Below are 17,398 nucleotides of genomic sequence, written 5' to 3'. Positions count from 1 at the left end.
CCCAGGATGGAATGCAGAATATGACAAAAGAATCAAACTGTATCACAAATGTATGAAACAGCTTCAGTGAAGGGAGTGGGGGAATAAGGTGCTAGTCTGAAAATGAGTGGTGTCTGTAAGAAAAAGGCAAAAAGCACTGCACATAGGCACTGGACCCTAGCTGATGACGTGGTTTCCCATGGGAGTATGGGTTAACAATTCGGAAACCACTACACATGTACACTGGAATCAAAAATTATGTCAGTGTAGAATGGGTGATTTCTCACTGTTGGAATGAGAAGTTACAGGTAAGTGAGGAGGAGGAGGAGGCTAGAATGAGCCATGTGGTAATGGATTGGAGTTGGAGGTTTCAATAGGAACTCATGTTTAGCTTGATATAAATACAGTTGGTTACATACAGAAATATTTTAAAATTTCTATGTTCACAGGTTAGTGTACATATATATCTCATCACTCTATCAGCTGAGAAGGTCTAGAAGCAAGCTTGCACCCAGATCTTGGTTTTGAATACCATTCTCCAATAAAATGAAGCAGGGTTCCTTGGAGAAATGGCAGATTCTAGGACTGGGGCAGGAAATATACAGGATGATTCTGGAGCATCTAGTAGTGCCAGAAAGTAAGAAAATGCTAAAATGAAACAAAACCCCCCACAATAATGGCGGTATGTCAGAGGGACACAGGCGCCAACTGAAAGAGCTCCCAATGGCCAAAGGTAGAGCAATTTGAGCAAGAAAATAAAAAAAATAGTACTGGATTATAACTTGTATAAAATAAATATTTATGAGTCCATATTGATGTAAAAATGATTGTGCAAATAAATAAATGGAGAAGAGACAAACTTCCTGGACAGAAGAATTTCAAGTAATTTATGTAGAAACTCAGCCCTTAATGAGGTGAATTATAATGCTCCACCCCCCCTTAAGCGCGGGCTGTGTATAGTGACTTCCTTCCAGAGTACAGTATGTAACAGGAGAAAGAAAAATAGTCATCTTACAGTACAGAAACCTGACAAACACTACCTTAAGCCAGGTGATCAAGGTCAACATCATCAGTGATGTCATGTTGATAGCATGCACCCTTCATATGTTGGGATGAGAACCCCATTCTAATCGTGAGAAAAACATCAGAAAAATCCCAATTTAGGGACATTCTATAATATGCCTGACTGGTCCTCCTCAAAACTGTCAAGAGGGACATCCCTGGTGGCGCAGTGGTTAAGAATCCGCCTGCCAGTGTAGGAGACACAAGTTTGAGCCCTGGTCCAGGAAGATCCCACATGCCGCAGAGCAACTAAGCCCGTGCGCCACAACTACTGAGCCTACTCTCTAGAGTCTGCGAACCACAACTACCGAGCCCGCGTGCCACAACTACTGAAGCCCGCGCATCTAGAGCCCATGCTCTGCAACAAGAGAAGCCACGGCAATGAGAAGCCTGCGCACCGCATCGAAGAGTAGCCCCCACTCGCCACAAGTAGAAAAAGCCCGTGCGCAGTAACGAAGACCTAACGCAGCCATAAATAAATAAACAAATAAACAAATAAATAAAAATTTTTTAAAAACTGTGAAGATAATTTAAAAAAACAAGGAAATTCTGTAAAACCATCATGACCAAGAGAAGCCTAAGGAGACGTGATGCCTAATGTAACATGGTGTCCTGGATGGCACTCTGGAACAGAACAAGGGAAAAAGTGACAAAATCTGCATAAAATGTGGACTTCAGTTAATGTGCCAGTATTAGTTCACCAGCAGTGACAAAGGTACCATTCTGACGTAAGATGTTAATAGAGTGTCGTGGTTAATTTTGTGTGTCAACCTGACTGAGTCATGGGGTGCCCAGACCTTCGGTCAAACATTATTCTGGGTGTGTCTGTGAGGGTGTATCTGGATGAGAGTAACATCCATTGGATCTGTGAACTAAGTAAAGCAGACGGCTCTTCCCAATGTGAGTTGAAGATCTGAATGGAAAAAAAAAAGGCTGAGTGAGAGGGAATTTTTCCTGTCTGACCTTTGAGCAGGGTCATCAGTCTTCTGCTCTCAGACTGGAACTTACAACCTTGACTTTTCTGGTTCTCGGGCCTTCGGGCTTGGGCTGGAAACTGTATCACTAGGTCTCCTGTGTCACCAGCTTGCTGAACGCAGATCTGGGGACTGCTCTGTGCCCATAATTACCCAAGCCAATTCCTTACAATAAATATCTTCACACACACACCCACACACACACACACACGCACACACACACCCCTCCTATTGGTTCTGTTTCTCTGGAGAACCTTGACTAACACATAGGAGAAGCTCGGTGTGGGGTATTTAGGAGCTCCCTGTCCAATCTTCAAAATACTTCTGTAAACCTAGAACTAGTCTAAAATAAAATAAGTGGATGTAATATCTTTTTTTTTTTCTTCTTTTTTTTTTTTTTCAAACATCTTTATTGAAGTATAATTGCCTTACAATAGTGTGTTAGCATCTGCTTTATAACAAAGTGAATCTGTTATACATATACAATATGTTCCCATTTCTCTTCCCTCTTGCATCTCCCTCCCTCCCACCCTCCCCATCCCACCCCTCTAGGTGGTCACAAAGCACCGAGCTGATCTCCCTGTGCTATGCGGCTGCTTCCCACTAGCTATCTATTTTACATTTGGTAGTGTATATATGTCCATGACACTCTCTTACCCTGTCACATCTCACCCCACCCCCTCCCCATATCCTCAAGTCCATTCTCTAGTAGGTCTGTGTCTTTATTCCCGTCTTGCCACTAGGTTCTTCATGGCCTTTTTTTTTTTTTTTTTCCCTTAGATTCCATATATATGTGTTAGCATACTGTATTTGTTTTTCTCTTTCTGACTTACTTCACTCTGTATGACAGACTCTAACTCCATCCACCTCATTACAAATACCTCCATTTCATTTCTTTTTATGGCTGAGTAATATTCCATTGTATATATGTGCCACATCTTCTTTATCCATTCATCTGTCGATGGACATTTAGGTTGCTTCCATGTCCTGGCTATTGTAAATAGAGCTGCAATGAACATTTTGGTACATGACTCTTTTTGACCTATGGTTTTCTCAGGGTATATGCCCAGTAGTGGGATTGCTGGGTCGTATGGTAGTTCTATTTGTAGTTTTTTAAGGAACCTCCATACTGTTCTCCATAGTGGCTGTATCAATTTACATTCCCACCAACAGTGCAAGAGTGTTCCCTTTCCTCCACACCCTCTCCAGCATTTATTGTTTCTAGATTTTTTGATGATGGCCATTCTGACCGGTGTGAGATGATATCTCATTGTAGTTTTGATTTGCATTTCTCTAATGATTAATGATGTTGAGCATTCTTTCATGTGTCTGTAGGCCATCTGTATATCTTCTTTGGAGAAATGTCTATTTAGATCTTCTGCCCATTTTTGGATTGGGTTGTTCGTTTTTTTGTTATTGAGCTGCATGAGCTGCTTGTAAATCTTGGAGATTAATCCTTTGTCAGTTGCTTCATTTGCAAATATTTTCTCCCATTCTGAGGGTTGTCTTTTGGTCTTGTTTATGGTTTCCTTTGCTGTGCAAAAGCTTTTCAGTTTCATTAGGTCCCATTTGTTTATTTGTGTACTTATTTCCATTTCTCTGGGAGCTGGGTCAAAAAGAATCTTGCTGTGATGTATGTCATAGAGTGTTCTGCCTATGTTTTCCTCTAAGAGTTTGATAGTGTCTGCCCTTACACTTAGGTCTTTAATCCATTTTGAGTTTATTTTTGTGCATGGTGTCAGGGAGTGTTCTAATTTCATACTTTTACATGTTCCTGTCCAATTTTCCCAGCACCACTTATTGAAGAGGCTGTCTTTTCTCCACTGTATATGCTTGCCTCCTTTATCAAAGATAAGTTGACCATATGTGTGTGGGTTTATCTCTGGGCTTTCTATCCTGTTCCATTGATCTATATTTCTGTTTTTGTGCCAATACCAAACTGTCTTGATTACTGAAGCTTTGTAATATAGTCTGAAGTCAGGGAGCCTGATTCCCCCAGCTCCATTTTTCGTTCTCAAGATTGCTTTGGCTATTCGGGGTCTTTTGTGTTTCCATACAAATTGTGAAATTTTTTGTTCTAGTTCTGTGAAAAATGCCAGTGGTAGTTTGATAGGGATTGCATTGAATCTGTAGATTGCTTTGGGTAGTAGAGACATTTTCACAATGTTGATTCTTCCAATCCAGGAACATGGTATATCTCTCCATCTATTTGTATCATCTTTAATTTCTTTCATCAGTGTCTTATAATTTTCTGCATACAGGTCTTTTGTCTCCTTAGGTAGGTTTATTCCTAGATATTTTATTCTTTTTGTTGCAATGGTAAATGGGAGTGTTTTCTTAATTTCACTTTCAGATTTTTCGTCATTAGTGTATAGAAATGCAAGAGATTTCTGTGCATTAATTTTGTATCCTGCTACTTTACCAAATTCATTGATTAGCTCTAGGAGTTTTCTGGTAGCATCTTTAGGATTCTCTATGTATAGTATCATGTCATCTGCAAATAGTGACAGCTTTACTTCTTCTTTTCCGATTTGGATTCCTTTTATTTCTTTGTCTTCTCTGATTGCTGTGGCTAGGACTTCCAGAACTATGTTGAATAATAGTGGTGAGAGTGGGCAACCTTGTCTTGTTCCTGATCTTAGTGGAAATGGTTTCAGTTTTTCACCATTGAGGACAATGTTGGCTGTGGGTTTGTCATATATGGCCTTTATTATGTTGAGGAAAGTTCCCTCTATGCCTACTTTCTGCAGGGCTTTTATCATAAATGGGTGTTGAATTTTGTCAAAAGCTTTCTCTGCATCTATTGAGATGATCATATGGTTTTTCTCCTTCAATTTGTTAATATGGTGTATCACATTGATTGATTTGCGTATATTGAAGAATCCTTGCATTCCTGGGATAAACCCCACTTGATCATGGTGTATGATCCTTTTAATGTGCTGTTGGATTCTGTTTGCTAGTATTTTGTTGAGGATTTTTGCATCTATGTTCATCAGTGATATTGGCCTGTAGTTTTCTTTCTTTGTGACATCTTTGTCTGGTTTTGGTATCAGGGTGATGGTGGCCTCGTAGAATGAGTTTGGGAGTGTTCCTCCCTCTGCAATATTTTGGAAGAGTTTGAGAAGGATAGGTGTTAGCTCTTCTCTAAATGTTTGATAGAATTCACCTGTGAAGCCATCTGGTCCTGGGCTTTTGTTTGTTGGAAGGTTTTTTTTTTTTTTTTTTTTTTTTTTTTTTTTTTTTTTTTTTTAATGAGGATCTTGAATCAGATGCGTATGTTTGATTGATTGATTGATTGATTGATTTTGGCTGTGTTGGGTCTTCGTTTCTGTGCGAGGGCTTTCTCCAGTTGTGGCAAGCGGGGGCCACTCTTCATCGCGATGCGCGGGCCTCTCTCGTTGCGGAGCACAGGCTCCAGACGCGCAGGCTCAGCAGTTGTGGCTCACGGGCCCAGCCGCTCTGCGGCATGTGGGATCTTCCCAGGCCAGGGCTCGAACCCGTGTCCCCTGCATTAGCAGGCAGATTCTCAACCACTGCGCCACCAGGGAAGCCCTGTTGGAAGGTTTTTAATCACAGTTTCAATTTCAGTGCTTGTGATTGGTCTGTTCATATTTTCTATTTCTTCCTGGTTCAGTCTCGGCAGTTTGTGCATTTCTAAGAATCTGTCCATTTCTTCCAGGTTGTCCATTTTATTGGCATAGAGTTGCTTGTAGTAATCTCTCATGATCTTTTGTATTTCTGCAGTGTCAGTGGTTACTTCTCCTTTTTCATTTCTAATTCTATTGATCTGAGTCTTCTCCCTTTTTCTCTTGATGAGTCTGGCTAATGGTTTATCAATTTTGTTTATCTTCTCAAAGAACCAGCTTTTAGTTTCATTGATTTTTGCTATTGTTTCCTTCATTTCTTTTTCATTTATTTCTGACCTGATCTTTATAATTTCTTTCCTTCTGCTGGCTTTGGGGTTTTTTTGTTCTTCTTTCTCTAATTGCTTTAGGTGCAAGGTTAGGTTGTTTATTCGAGATGTTTCCTGTTTCTTGAGGTAGGCTTGTATTGCTATAAACTTCCCTCTTAGCACTGCTTTTGCTGTGTCCCATAGGTTTTGGGTCGTCGTGTCTCCATTGTCATTTGTTTCTAGGTATTTTTTGATTTCCCCTTTGATTTCTTCAGTAATCACTTCGTTATTAAGTAATGTATTGTGTAGCCTCCATGTGTTTGTATTTTTTACAGATCTTTTCCTGTAATTGATATCTAGTCTCATAGCATTGTGGTCGGAAAAGATACTTGATACGATTTCAATTTTCTTAAATTTACCAAGGCTTGATTTGTGACCCAAGATATGATCTATCCTGGAGAATGTTCCATGAGCACTTGAGAAAAATGTGTATTCTGTTGTTTTTGGGTGGAATGTCCTATAAATATCAATTAAGTCCATCTTGTTTAATGTATCATTTAAAGCTTGTGTTTCCTTATTTATTTTCATTTTGGATGATCTGTCCATTGGTGAAAGTGGGATGTTAAAGTCCCCTACTATGATTGTGTTGCTGTCGATTTCCCCTTTCATGGCTGTTAGTATTTGCCTTATGTATTGAGGTGCTCCTATGTTGGGTGCATAAATATTTACAATTGTTATACCTTCCTCTTGGATCGATCCCTTGATCATTATATAGTGTCCTTCTTTGTCTCTTGTAATAGTCTTTATTTTAAAGTCTATTTTGTCTGATATGAGAATTGCTACTCCAGCTTTCTTTTGATTTCCATTTGCATGGAATATCTTTTTCCATCCCCTCACTTTCAGTCTGTATGTGTCCCTAGGTCTGAAGTGGGTCTCTTGTAGACAGCATATGTATGGGTCTTGTTTTTGTATCCATTCAGCCAGCCTGTGTCTTTTGGTGGGAGCATTTAATCCATTTACATTCAAGGTAATTATCGATATGTATGTTCCTATTCCCATTTTCTTAAATGTATTGGGTTTGTTATTGTAGGTGTTTTCCTTCTCTTCTGTTTCTTGCCTAGAGAATTTCCTTTAGCATTTGTTGTAAAGCTGGTTTGGTGGTGCTGAACTCTCTCAGCTTTTGCTTGTCTGTAAAGGTTTTAATTTCTCCATCGAATCTGAATGAGATCCTTGCTGGGTAGAGTAATCTTGGTTGTAGGTTTTTCTCCTTCATGACTTTAAGTATATCCTGCCACTCCCTTCTGGCTTGCAGAGTTTCTGCTGAGAGATCAGATGTTAACCTTATGGGGATTCCCTTGTGTGTTATTTGTTTTTTTTCCCTTGCTGCCTTTAATATGTTTTCCTTATATTTAATTTTTGACAGTTTGATTAATATGTGTCTTGGCGTGTTCCTCCTTGGGTTTATCCTGTATGGGACTCTCTGTGCTTCCAGGACTTGATTAACTATTTCCTTTCCCATATTAGGGAAGTTTTCAACTATAATCTCTTCAAAAATTTTCTCAGTCCCTTTCTTTTTCTCTTCTTCTTCTGGTACCCCTATAATTCGAATGTTGGCACGTTTAATGTTGTCCCAGAGGTCCCTGAGACTGTCCTCAGTTCTTTTCATTCTTTTTTCTTTATCCTGCTCTGTAGTAGTTATTTCCACCATTTTATCTTCCAGGTCACTTATCCTTTCTTCTGCCTCAGTTATTCTACTATTGATCCCATCTAGAGTATTTTTAATTTCATTTATTGTGTTTTTCATCATTGCTTGGTTCCTCTTTAGTTCTTCTACATCCTTGTTAAATGTTTCTTGCATTTTGTCTATTCTATTTCCAAGATTTTGGATCATCCTTACTATCATTATTCTGAATTCTTTTTCAGGTAGACTACCTATTTCCTCTTCATTTGTTAAGTCCAGTGTGTTTTGAGCCTGCTCCTTCATCTGCTGTGTGTTTTTCTGTCGTCTCATTTTGCCTATCTTACTGTGTTTGGGGTCTCCTTTTCACAGGCTGCAGGTTCGTAGTTCCCGTTGTTTTTGGTATCTGTCCCCAGCGGCTAAGGTTGGTTCAGTGGGTTGTGTAGGCTTCCTGGTGGAGGGAACTAGTGCCTGAGTTCTGGTGGATGAGGCTAGATCTTGTCTTTCTGGTGGGCACGTCCACGTCTGGTGGTGTATTTTGTGGTGTCTGTGGCCTTATTATGATTTTAGGCAGCCTCTCTGCCAATGGATGGGGTTGTGTTCCTGTCTAGCTAGTTGTTTGGCATAGGATGTCCAGCACTGTAGCTTGCTGGTCGTTGAGTGAAGCTGGGTCTTGATGTTGAGATGGAGATCTCTGGGAGATTTTTGCCGTTTGGTATTACGTGGAGCTGGGAGGTGTCTTGTGGACCAGTGTTCTGAAGTTGGCTCTCCCACCTCAGAGGCACGGCCCTGATGCCTGGCTGGAGCACCAAGAGCCTTTCGTCCACACGGAGATCTGAAGTCCGGATGGGGAGGACTTGAAATTTAGGGCCACTGTCCAGACAGCGGGGCTTCCTTGCAGCTTTGAGGATTCAGGATAGTTGGACTTCTACGGTGACTCAGGGCTCTGAAGGTGAGTGTCCTCATTGATGACACAGAAGCTGCATCACCTTGGAAGTCATGCTCTGTCACTTTTGATGTCTTCTGCTGGCTATAATTGAGCCACAAGGCTCCCCAGCTTCAAGGGACCGAATTAGCCTCTACCTCCTGACAGAGGGATGGCAAAGCTCTGAGTCAGGTCGCAAATGTCATGGTGCCTTGGGTGAGCAGCGCGCCCTCCACGTTTACGTCTGGTCAGGAGAGCCGGGGCTGGATGTAATATCTTTATCTGGGTGATGGTTACCCGGGTGCATACACATGTAAAAATCCACTGAGCTGTACATTCGTACACATTACTGAATGTATATTATACTCCAACTATTTAAAGTGGACGTAAGGTTAAAATCTCAATTGACAGCTTCTCTTGGAAAACCAGAAGATCCCGTAGCTCTGGCCTGCTCCAGCTGGCAACAGTCAGTGGAGTTGGGTGGCAGGTGCCCCCTTTAGGCGGGGAAGGGGCTCTTGGCTTGCACAGTCGCTGCCTGCTTCCTGTTCCTCCCAGCCCTGGTGCCTGCTCCAGCTGTGTCTGTTTGGAACTTCTGAGCTAACAGCCTTTTTGGGGTGGGAGGGCACGTGTGAGATTTGGGGGAGCTGTGGGCACTTCTGATGCCAACAGACACACGGCAGCCAATTTAGGCCATCCCCCCGGCCATCCCCCCAACCTTCCCCCCTCCCTTGCTCCAGGCACAGGGCCTGACAAGCTGGGACCAGTGGGAGGGTGACCTTGAGCCAGCTCTGGTCTTTCCCTGGCACCTGTCCATCACTCTCCCCAGCCCCTGCAGAGGGGACAGACCTCTCAGGCAGCAATGCCATCTGTGCCAGCCAGTGGAGGGTGGTGGGAGGGAGTGCGGGCCATGGCTCCCAGACAAGCTGCGGGGCTGGGGCAACTCCTCCTCAGCCCCAAGCCTGCCAGACTGGCAGGAGAGATCACCCAATTGGGGATTAAGCATTAATTGTGATCTGCCAGGCAAGTGGTGCTGAGGCTGCGGCAGCCAGCCCTGGCACCTCGGGGTCCAAGCTCCAGGCTGAGCAGAGTGCTGGTGGTTGCCCGTTTGCTCTGTCTCAAGGCCATCTTGTTGGCAGCAGCAATGGTGAGGACCAGGCACAGGCACGGAAAGCTCCTCCCCCTTCTTGACCTGGACGTCAAGCCCATCATCCCTCCCAGCAGGTGGGAACGGCATCTGGTCAGGCAGTGCTTGAGGAGGCTGAGGCCTGTCCTGGGTCTACTCTGACCTGGAGGTGCCCTTTCTTGTTGGCACTGTGATTTTAGAGTCCCCAGGCCTGGGTGAAGTCCCACCTCCGCTTCATCCTAACCTGTGTGACTGTATGCCAGTTCCTCATCCTCCAGGAGCCTTCTGGTGCCAGGCAAAGGGGCCAGATCAGCCTGGGGGCAATGAGGGATCGTGGCCAATTTCTGTATAGAGTGTGACAACACGCAAATGGCATTTCAGAAAGAAAAATCTGGCAGCACGCGCTGCATGGTCTGGAGGGGAGAGATGGCAGTGGAGCTGCATGACCTCTACCAAGTCGCTGACACCCGGCCTCTGGGGTTCCTCAATATAGCACATGGAGTTACGAAGACCGTGGCAGGGTTGGAGTGAGGAGATGTGTCATTTGGTCTCCCCTGGAGGCAGACACTAAGCTGAAGTTAGGGATGCAGAAAAGAGGACGCACGGTGAAGCAGGATTGGGCAGATAGCTTCTGATTCGAGGCTGACCTGACCACACCTCGGCTAACCTGGAGGGGAGCTCGGAGCAGAGACCACCTCCGTGCTCGGTCAGTGGCTGGGGGCTCCCGGGAAGAGCAAGGCCTCAGCCCTAAAGCTGACGCATGCCCTGAAGAAGCCTGTCAGCTCACTCACTCCTCCCAGCCGACCAGCAAGTTCTTTTCTCGGAGGGAGCACCGAGCAGCACCCCTCTAAGAGGAAATGGGATGGAGCTTGGGAAAAGCCCTCAGGCACGTGCTCCTCTCACGTCATCCTGGGTCCGGCAGGAGCCCTTCACAGGATGAGGGGCTACCGCGCACCCAGCTCTGGGAGAAGCAGGTTGGGTTTACTCCTCCGGGGACGTTTCCCAACACTTGCTCTGGGCTGGGTGCAGGATCCGGGGAGGGCCCCTACCCACCCAAAGTTCACAGTCGAGGGGACTTCACTTTTGGGGGCCAAATACCTGCAGGGTGAACAAGTGAGTGGTGAAAGCTGCTCAAAGATGCTTTATTGTCAGAGAAACAGAGACAGGCAAGGGGGCTTAGTGGACGAGTGGGGGTGGGGGTGAGGGCAGGCAAGGGCGTTGCACACCGGCGGGGGCAGGGAGGAGAGGATGAGGGTCCCAGCTGGAGGTGAGGGGCTCCAGGGACACACTGGCAGGCAGTGGCTCTGGTGCCAAGTCCTGTCTGCTGCCTCCAGCTTCTGTACAGGCTCAGCGAGACATCATTCGCACAAACTCTGCCAGGACAAAGCCAACGTTTTCTGGTCTGCTCTCTGGACTCCCCAGGAGTGAGGCTAATATACTGGCCTTGAGGTGGGAGGGAGTGTGGTCAAGGCAGGGCGTGCAAGGGAGTCCCCTGAATCTGGTAGGGAATAGGCCAGGAAGAGGGGCTTCGTCTTACAGGGAAAAAAACCAAATCTTGTAACTGAACCTATTTTCCTCTTTGCTTTGGCTGCTAGGAAGCTCAGGAACACTTTGGGGCCTACCTTGGAGAATTTCTACACACTGATTTTCCTTGGCTTCCTATTCTTATTTAATCCTTTTCCCCCTCTTTTGGGAATGAAGCATAGAGAAAGAGCTGGGTTCTGGGTAGGCTGCCTGCATTCAGATCTTGGCTCCATCCACTTCTTTTGTTAAGCACTCACGCTTCCCTAAGAACCGACTTTCTTCTCCTGCTTTTGGGGATAATAAGAGTTCCTTCCTCCTGGGTTCTCGTGATGATTACCTGGGAGAGGACATAGGCGTGCTTAGCACAGGGCCTGGCACACACGGATTAAGGCTCTTCCTCCGTTCAAACCCTCCCAGGGCGAGCGGTGCTGAGCTTGGTGAGCGGTAGACGGTACCTTCAAAGTCGACCAGACCGTCCCCGTTGAGGTCAATGTCACGGAGGATCTCGTCCACCTCCCGCTGGCTGAGCCGCTCTCCCAGCAGGGCCTTCAGGGCCGCCCGGAGTTCACCCAAGCTGATGCAGCCATCCCCGTTGGTGTCGAACTGTGGCGGCGTTGGTGGCGGCATCAGGTCACAGACCGAATCATTCATTCGCGCAGCCCCTCACTCACAGCAGACAAGCAGGCCCCGCCCCCTCCAGCCCCGGTGACCCCACCTCCCGGAAGGCGTCCCGCAGCTCCCGGACGCCAATCATGTCCGCGGTCTCCGCCAGCAGCTTGGGGCCCATCAGCTCCACAAAGTCGTCAAAGTCCACCTTCCCGCCACCTGGGGGCCACGCCCATCAGAGACCTGGGACCATCAGAGACGCCTGCCCAGCCCTGGCGTCCTCTGCCTTCTGTCCTCCCCTTCTGGCCTGTGTCCCTCTCCCCTGCCCCCCTAAATGGGCCTTTCCCTCCCTCTGGGTCTCACAGGCTGGGTCATCTGTGTCTCCTGAGGGCTTTCCTTAATTTTTCTGAAGAGTTCAGTTGGGTTCAAGTCCTGGCTCCAATGATCTGACTCTGTGACCTTAAGCAAGTCACTTAACCTTTCAGACACTCAGTGTGGAGAATTTCTACACACTGATTTTCCTTGGCTTTCTATTCTTATTTAATCCTGTTTTCCCTCTATTGGGAATGAAGCATAGAGAAAGAGCTGGGTTCTGGGTAGGCTGCCCGCATTCAGATCTTGGCTCCATCCACTTCCTTTGCTAAGCACCCACGCTTCCCTAAGAACTGACTTTCTTCTCCTTCTTATGGGGATAATAAGAGTTCTGCCCTCATCTAAAAAGTGGGCATGATGGTCCTTGACTCACCCACATCCTAGGGGATGGTGAGATTCTCTGGAGGCAGAGAGCTTGCCTTGAGAATGACCAAGGTCCCGAGCCCTGGGGGCCAACCTGTGTAGACACCTCTGTTCCCTGGGCTGCCCAGCTGCCCTGGCCATGGGCATGGCGTCTGGAGAACTGGGGGTGGGGCAGGTCTCAGGCACATACTGATTTGCTGTGAAATCTCGATGAGCTCCATCTCCGTGGGCATGTAGCCCAGTGTCCGCATGCAGGCTCCCAGCTCCCGGTAGCCGATGTAGCCGTCCCGGTCTCGGTCAAACTCCTGGAAGGCGGCCTGCAGCTCTGCCAGGCAGGGCAGAGTCAGTCCTTCCCCCATGTGCCCCTGGACCCCATCCTGGATTGGACCTTCTCCCCTTGGTCCAATCATTTCCTCTTTCTAAACACCCATTTCTCTTTGCTGCCTCAGGGCCTTTGTACATGCTATTCCTTTAATTCATTCTGCAAATACTTAAGGAACATCTGCTATGTGCCAAGCTCTGCTCTAGGTACTGGGAATATGGCAATGAAGAAAGAAAAAGAAAGGAAGAAAGAAAGAAAGAAAAAGGAAGGAAGGAAGGAAGGAAAGAGGAAGGAAGGAAGGATGGAAGGAAAGGAAGGAAGGAAGGAAGAGAGAGGGAGAAACAAATCCTTGACCTCATGGAGCTCACATTCTGGAACACTCTCCCCTCCTCTTTGGTCCTTAAGTCACCTACTCAAGGAGGTCTCCCCTCTCAGTTCAGTCCCCTCTGGCCCATTTGTTCACTTCCTTGAGAGCACTTAGCACCATTTGTACTTGTAGTTGACTTACTGATGTCTGTCTCCAGAGGACACAGGCCGTATCTGTCCGGTTTGCCACGTTTCCCAGCGCTCAGCACTGGGCCAGGCACACAGTGGGCGCCCAGGAAGTGTCCGCTGAATGAACAGGGGACTGCGACCCACCTGGCAAGTGGGACCAGGGAACTGACAGCTGGGGGTTCTCTCAACCCCTCCCAGCTCAGTCTTGTCCCCATATTCTCGCACGGATCCCCTGCGGCCTTCTTGCTCCTAGTTCCTCCTGCAGCCTGCTCAGGCCCCCACCCAATGGCCCGCACTCCGGAAATTCCAGTTCTTTCCCCAACCCTTTACCTTCAATCTCCTCTGGCCGCAGCTCCCGGTCCTGAGGGGACACAGAGGGGTTAAGAATTCCCTGGACCCCCCCCAGGCACCTGCATCCCTTCCTTCTTGTCCTTTGGGGCCCCCTACAGCATGCAGGCACAGGGCCAGCAGTGACACTGCTCCGACCCACTCCTCCCACCATTCCTGTTGATGGGCCTGGGCACCTGGCCCCTCTTCCCTGTCCCCCGTGCCCACCCTCCCCTAGGGCTGGAGCTCCATTAGCCAGAGATGGATCTGGGGTTGGGCAGAACCTTGGGCTTGGCCATGGGGGCCTCAGTGTCAGCATATGTCTCTCTTGTTCTCTCTGTCCCTCTCCTGGGAGCCCTGTCCCCTCCCTGCCCATCCTCTTGGTGGCTGTCTCTGCCATTTCTCTGGATAGCTCTCTGCCTCCTCTTCTTTCTTTCCTGGCATGTTTCCCTGGGTCTCCCCCGTGTTTGACCCCATGTCTGTTGCTCCACTCCTCTCTGCCCCTTACACCCCTGGATCTGCGTGCTTTGCTCCGAGATCCCCACTCAATCCTCTCCCTCCACTCAAGGAGAAGGTGGGCACGGGCGGCAGGCAGGTGGTGGCCGTACATACGAGCTGGGTGGCGGCGATGCTGGGCCGCAGGAAGACGCAGGCAGGCGCCACCAGGCTGCTGAGCACGGAGTAGCAGCCCTGGACACCCGGCCCAGGGCTCCCCTGCTCCTCGGGGCTGGGGCCCAGGCCATGGCGGGACCCCCATGGTGGGGAGCCAGGCCACTGCCAGCAGTCCTGCAGCAGAGCCGGCCATGAGCTGGGACAGTGACCCTTCTCCCCCCTCCCTCACCAGCCTCTCCTGTCGTTAGAACCCAGCACAGAACAGTGGACCCTCACCATCAACAACACTCTAGGCTGGAGGGGTCCACCCCCTCACTGTTCAGGTGGGCAAACCGAGGCCCAGAATAGGCAAGAGACTTGGCCACGGTCACTCAGAAAGCCAATGGCAGAGTGAGACCCTGAGCTCATGTGCTGAGTCTCCCAGGCCAGGACTGACTAGCAGAGGGCAAGGGTAGCAGCAGGGATGGGGCAGTTGAGTGGGCAGCTGGGGGGCCTGACGAGCTTTGGCAGGGGAGGCCCAGTGGCCTGCAGGAGCCAAGACCAGGATGGGCCAGAGTCTGGGCGCTGCCAGGGAAAATCTCGGTCTAGGGTGGTGGGAACCCACCCCTCTATCCTCCAGCTACGCTGTAACCCCAGCTCAGCCTCACACAGGGCTCTGTCCCCCCGCCCAGAACCTTTCAGGGTCCAGCCAGCCTCCTGGCCTTGGCTTTCCCCCTTGACCCTCCTACCTTAGGCCCCCGGTGTCGGGGCCACTTGGCACAGTTTCCCATGGGCCCTTGAACCATGCCAGGCCTGGAGTCCCAGGGGTAGCCCAGGGCTGGGCCTCAGCGGGTGCTGTGGGCTCCCACCAGCCCCCAGCCGCTCCCAGTGAGAGTCTGGGAGCTCTGCAGGGGATTTTCCTAGGGTTTTGTGGGGGAGATCGGGGGCAGGTGGGCAGGCGGGGAGCCCTGGGCACAGGGGCTTGGGTCCTAATCTGGGATTATCTCTGAGCATCTCTGCTGGTGAGCGGGGCCACTCGGGGCGTAAGGCCCCCCTGGAAGGCACAGCCTCCCCATGCTTACTCCTGAGGGTCTTCCAGACACCCCCTCTCCAGGACCATCTCCCCCCCACCACTACCCCTAATCTCTTCCAATCAGGAGAGATTTAATGTCTTCAGAAGCGGGGCCTGGACCTGCGAGGAGGAAACCAGGTGGCTTCTGTGCTAGAGAGGGCTGGGTCATCTCTCCCCAGAAGAGCAGACCCAGGAAGCCCCTGGCCCTCCCTGCCAGACCCTTGCTCTCACCTCAGACCATCCACCCAGCCAGCCTGCCCTCGGCACACCTGCCTGGACCTGCCCCCTGCCCCTTGTACTTGGGCAAGGAGCCGAGGGCAGCTGACTCTGGGCTCTAGGGGCTAGAAGCAGGCCTCAGTGAGGGCAGAGGTGGGGAGGGATGCCAGCCTCCCTCCTGGGCAGCTGAGTGACTGCTGACCCCTCCGTCACTGTGCACCTCTGAGGTCCCCTCCCTGGGCTCAGCCCTGGGTTGGTCCAGCGGGCCCCGGTTGGGGTGTGGCGTCCCCACTGTCCCCTCACGGTCCCCCAGTTGAGGATGGCCCCATACCCCAGCCCCCTTACCTGCCCGTAGGCGGCCTGCACCTGGGTCTCCAGCTCCTGGAGGAGTGCCCGCCGTCTGGTGGCTGCTGGGCTGGCAGGGGCCCGGCTAGGCCCTGGAGTGCCCTCGGAGGGGCTGGGGTCCCCCGTGGGGAGGCTGCCATCTGCCGGGCCCTGGGGAGAGGCCATGGAGACAAGGGCTTGGCACCTCCTGCCGGCTGCGGGGCACCGCCCCACTCCGCTCTCCAGGGTCCTGTGGAAGGACAGCTTAGTGGGCAGCTGTGGTTGTGGTCCCCAGAGGGTCCCTGCTACTCTTCTCCCTGTTCCTCGCTCCGCGGGCTGCTGGCCCCCAGGTCCTCCAAGGCTCCTGTCTTTCCTAGCTCCCCAGGCCCCTCACACAGCCCCTCCCTGAAATCCTAGCCTTCCCCTGAGCTGCCACCCTCACGCTGGCCACAGACCGCGCCCCGGGGCTCCTCCGCATCACACCGGCCTCTCTGGTTCACGGGCTCTGCATCTCCCCACATCCTCTTCCACCTCTGATTCTGTGTTGTTCTCTGCCCGCTCTGCTCCGTGGGTGTCTTTCTGTGTCCGTCTCACCTGCACTCCCCTCTCCACCCCCTGCCCTCTGCTGACAATCTGTCCAGCTGTGTCTCTGTGGGTCTCTCTGCCCACTCATGCCCATCTCTTTGTCACTTCCCTCCCTCTGTTGCGTGAGACCATTTCTCACATTGGTCTGTCTTTCTGTCTGTCCATCCTTGCCCTTCCTATTCTCCCCACCATCCCCCTTCCCAGGATGGCTCCTGGATCCTGGAAAGACCATCCCCCCCAAGCCCTGCCCCAGACCTCCCCCCTTCTCCCCACCCAGAGCCCCCGGGGTACCTCTGCACCTCCCCACCTCCTGCCAGCACCTCCCACCTAGCTTGTGCCGACCTCTTAGGCCAGGCAGCCCGCAGTGGCCTCCTGTGCCCCTTCTTGTGCCCCTGGCCCGCTCACCGCGCAGCTGCCTGCTCCTCACCTCCCCGAATGAGGTCGGTTGTCCTGCCCCGGCCCTGCTCCAGGCCCCTCATGATTTATTCACCTGCCCCCCGCATCAACCTTTGTCCAAGGGAACCAGATCCCACCAGGCACCTGCCACCTGAGCTGGTGGCTCTGGCCTCTTTCGGACACTCACGGCCATCCATTCACGTATTTCTTTTGCAAACATCCGAGGTCTGCCGGGATCCAGCCCCGGGCCGGCTGCTGGGCCACATGACAGACCCCGTCTGCCCTGGAGGCCCTGCTCTCAGGCACACCTAATTCAGAAAAGGGCCAAGAGACAGCCTCCAAGTGCTTGGGGGCACAGACCCAGGCATCAGGAAGGCTTCTTGGGGGAGAAGGGGGATGGGGCAGCATTCTAGGCGTTGCCCACCAATGTTTAACTTGGCCCTGGGCAAGTGCCAGCATCCCTGGCAGGGATCAGCTGTGAACGTGGAGTGTTCCGGGCGCCGGCATCCAGCAGGGTCTGCGGGTGGAGGCCCTCGGGAGGGAGGCAGGGGTGGTAGTCCCTGGAAAGGGTG

General features: G+C 50.2%; 1 protein-coding gene across 2 annotated transcripts; it reads right to left on the bottom strand.

The window, feature by feature from the left end:
- Nucleotides 1–10,980: 10,980 nt before the first annotated feature.
- On the bottom strand, nucleotides 10,981–15,039 carry CABP2 (calcium binding protein 2). Of its 2 annotated transcripts, XM_007171078.1 has the most exons (7): nucleotides 14,983–15,039; nucleotides 14,255–14,428; nucleotides 13,646–13,676; nucleotides 12,689–12,823; nucleotides 11,873–11,982; nucleotides 11,613–11,760; nucleotides 10,981–11,006 (listed from the first exon to the last, which is right to left on the bottom strand). In XM_007171078.1, the coding sequence occupies exons 1-7, from the start codon at nucleotides 15,037–15,039 to the stop codon at nucleotides 10,981–10,983; spliced, it is 681 nt and encodes a 226-aa protein (XP_007171140.1). The 2 variants fall into 2 exon arrangements, with proteins under 2 accessions (XP_007171140.1, XP_007171142.1); XM_007171080.1 differs by lacking the exon at nucleotides 14,255–14,428 and having other exon boundaries at nucleotides 12,683–12,823; nucleotides 14,983–15,024.
- Nucleotides 15,040–17,398: the final 2,359 nt, after the last annotated feature.

Source organism: Balaenoptera acutorostrata, chromosome 9 (genome assembly GCF_949987535.1).
Source record: "Balaenoptera acutorostrata chromosome 9, mBalAcu1.1, whole genome shotgun sequence".
Classification (NCBI taxonomy): Eukaryota; Metazoa; Chordata; class Mammalia; order Artiodactyla; family Balaenopteridae; genus Balaenoptera; species Balaenoptera acutorostrata.
Note: the sequence above shows the minus strand (reverse complement) of the source record. Positions and strands in the feature narration are given on the sequence as shown.

What these genes read in the sequence shown, in the direction of transcription:
- CABP2 (XM_007171078.1), bottom strand. Translation starts at nt 15,039, where the DNA reads ATGGTTCAAGGGCCCATGGGAAACTGTGCCAAGTGGCCCCGACACCGG. An exon ending in CCCGACACCGGGGGCCTAAG is followed by an intron (nt 14,429 to 14,982) that starts GTAGGAGGGTCA and finishes GCTCTGCTGCAG; the next exon opens with GACTGCTGGCAGTGGCCTGG. An exon ending in CGAGATTTCACAGCAAATCA is followed by an intron (nt 11,983 to 12,688) that starts GTATGTGCCTGA and finishes CGTGGCCCCCAG; the next exon opens with GTGGCGGGAAGGTGGACTTT.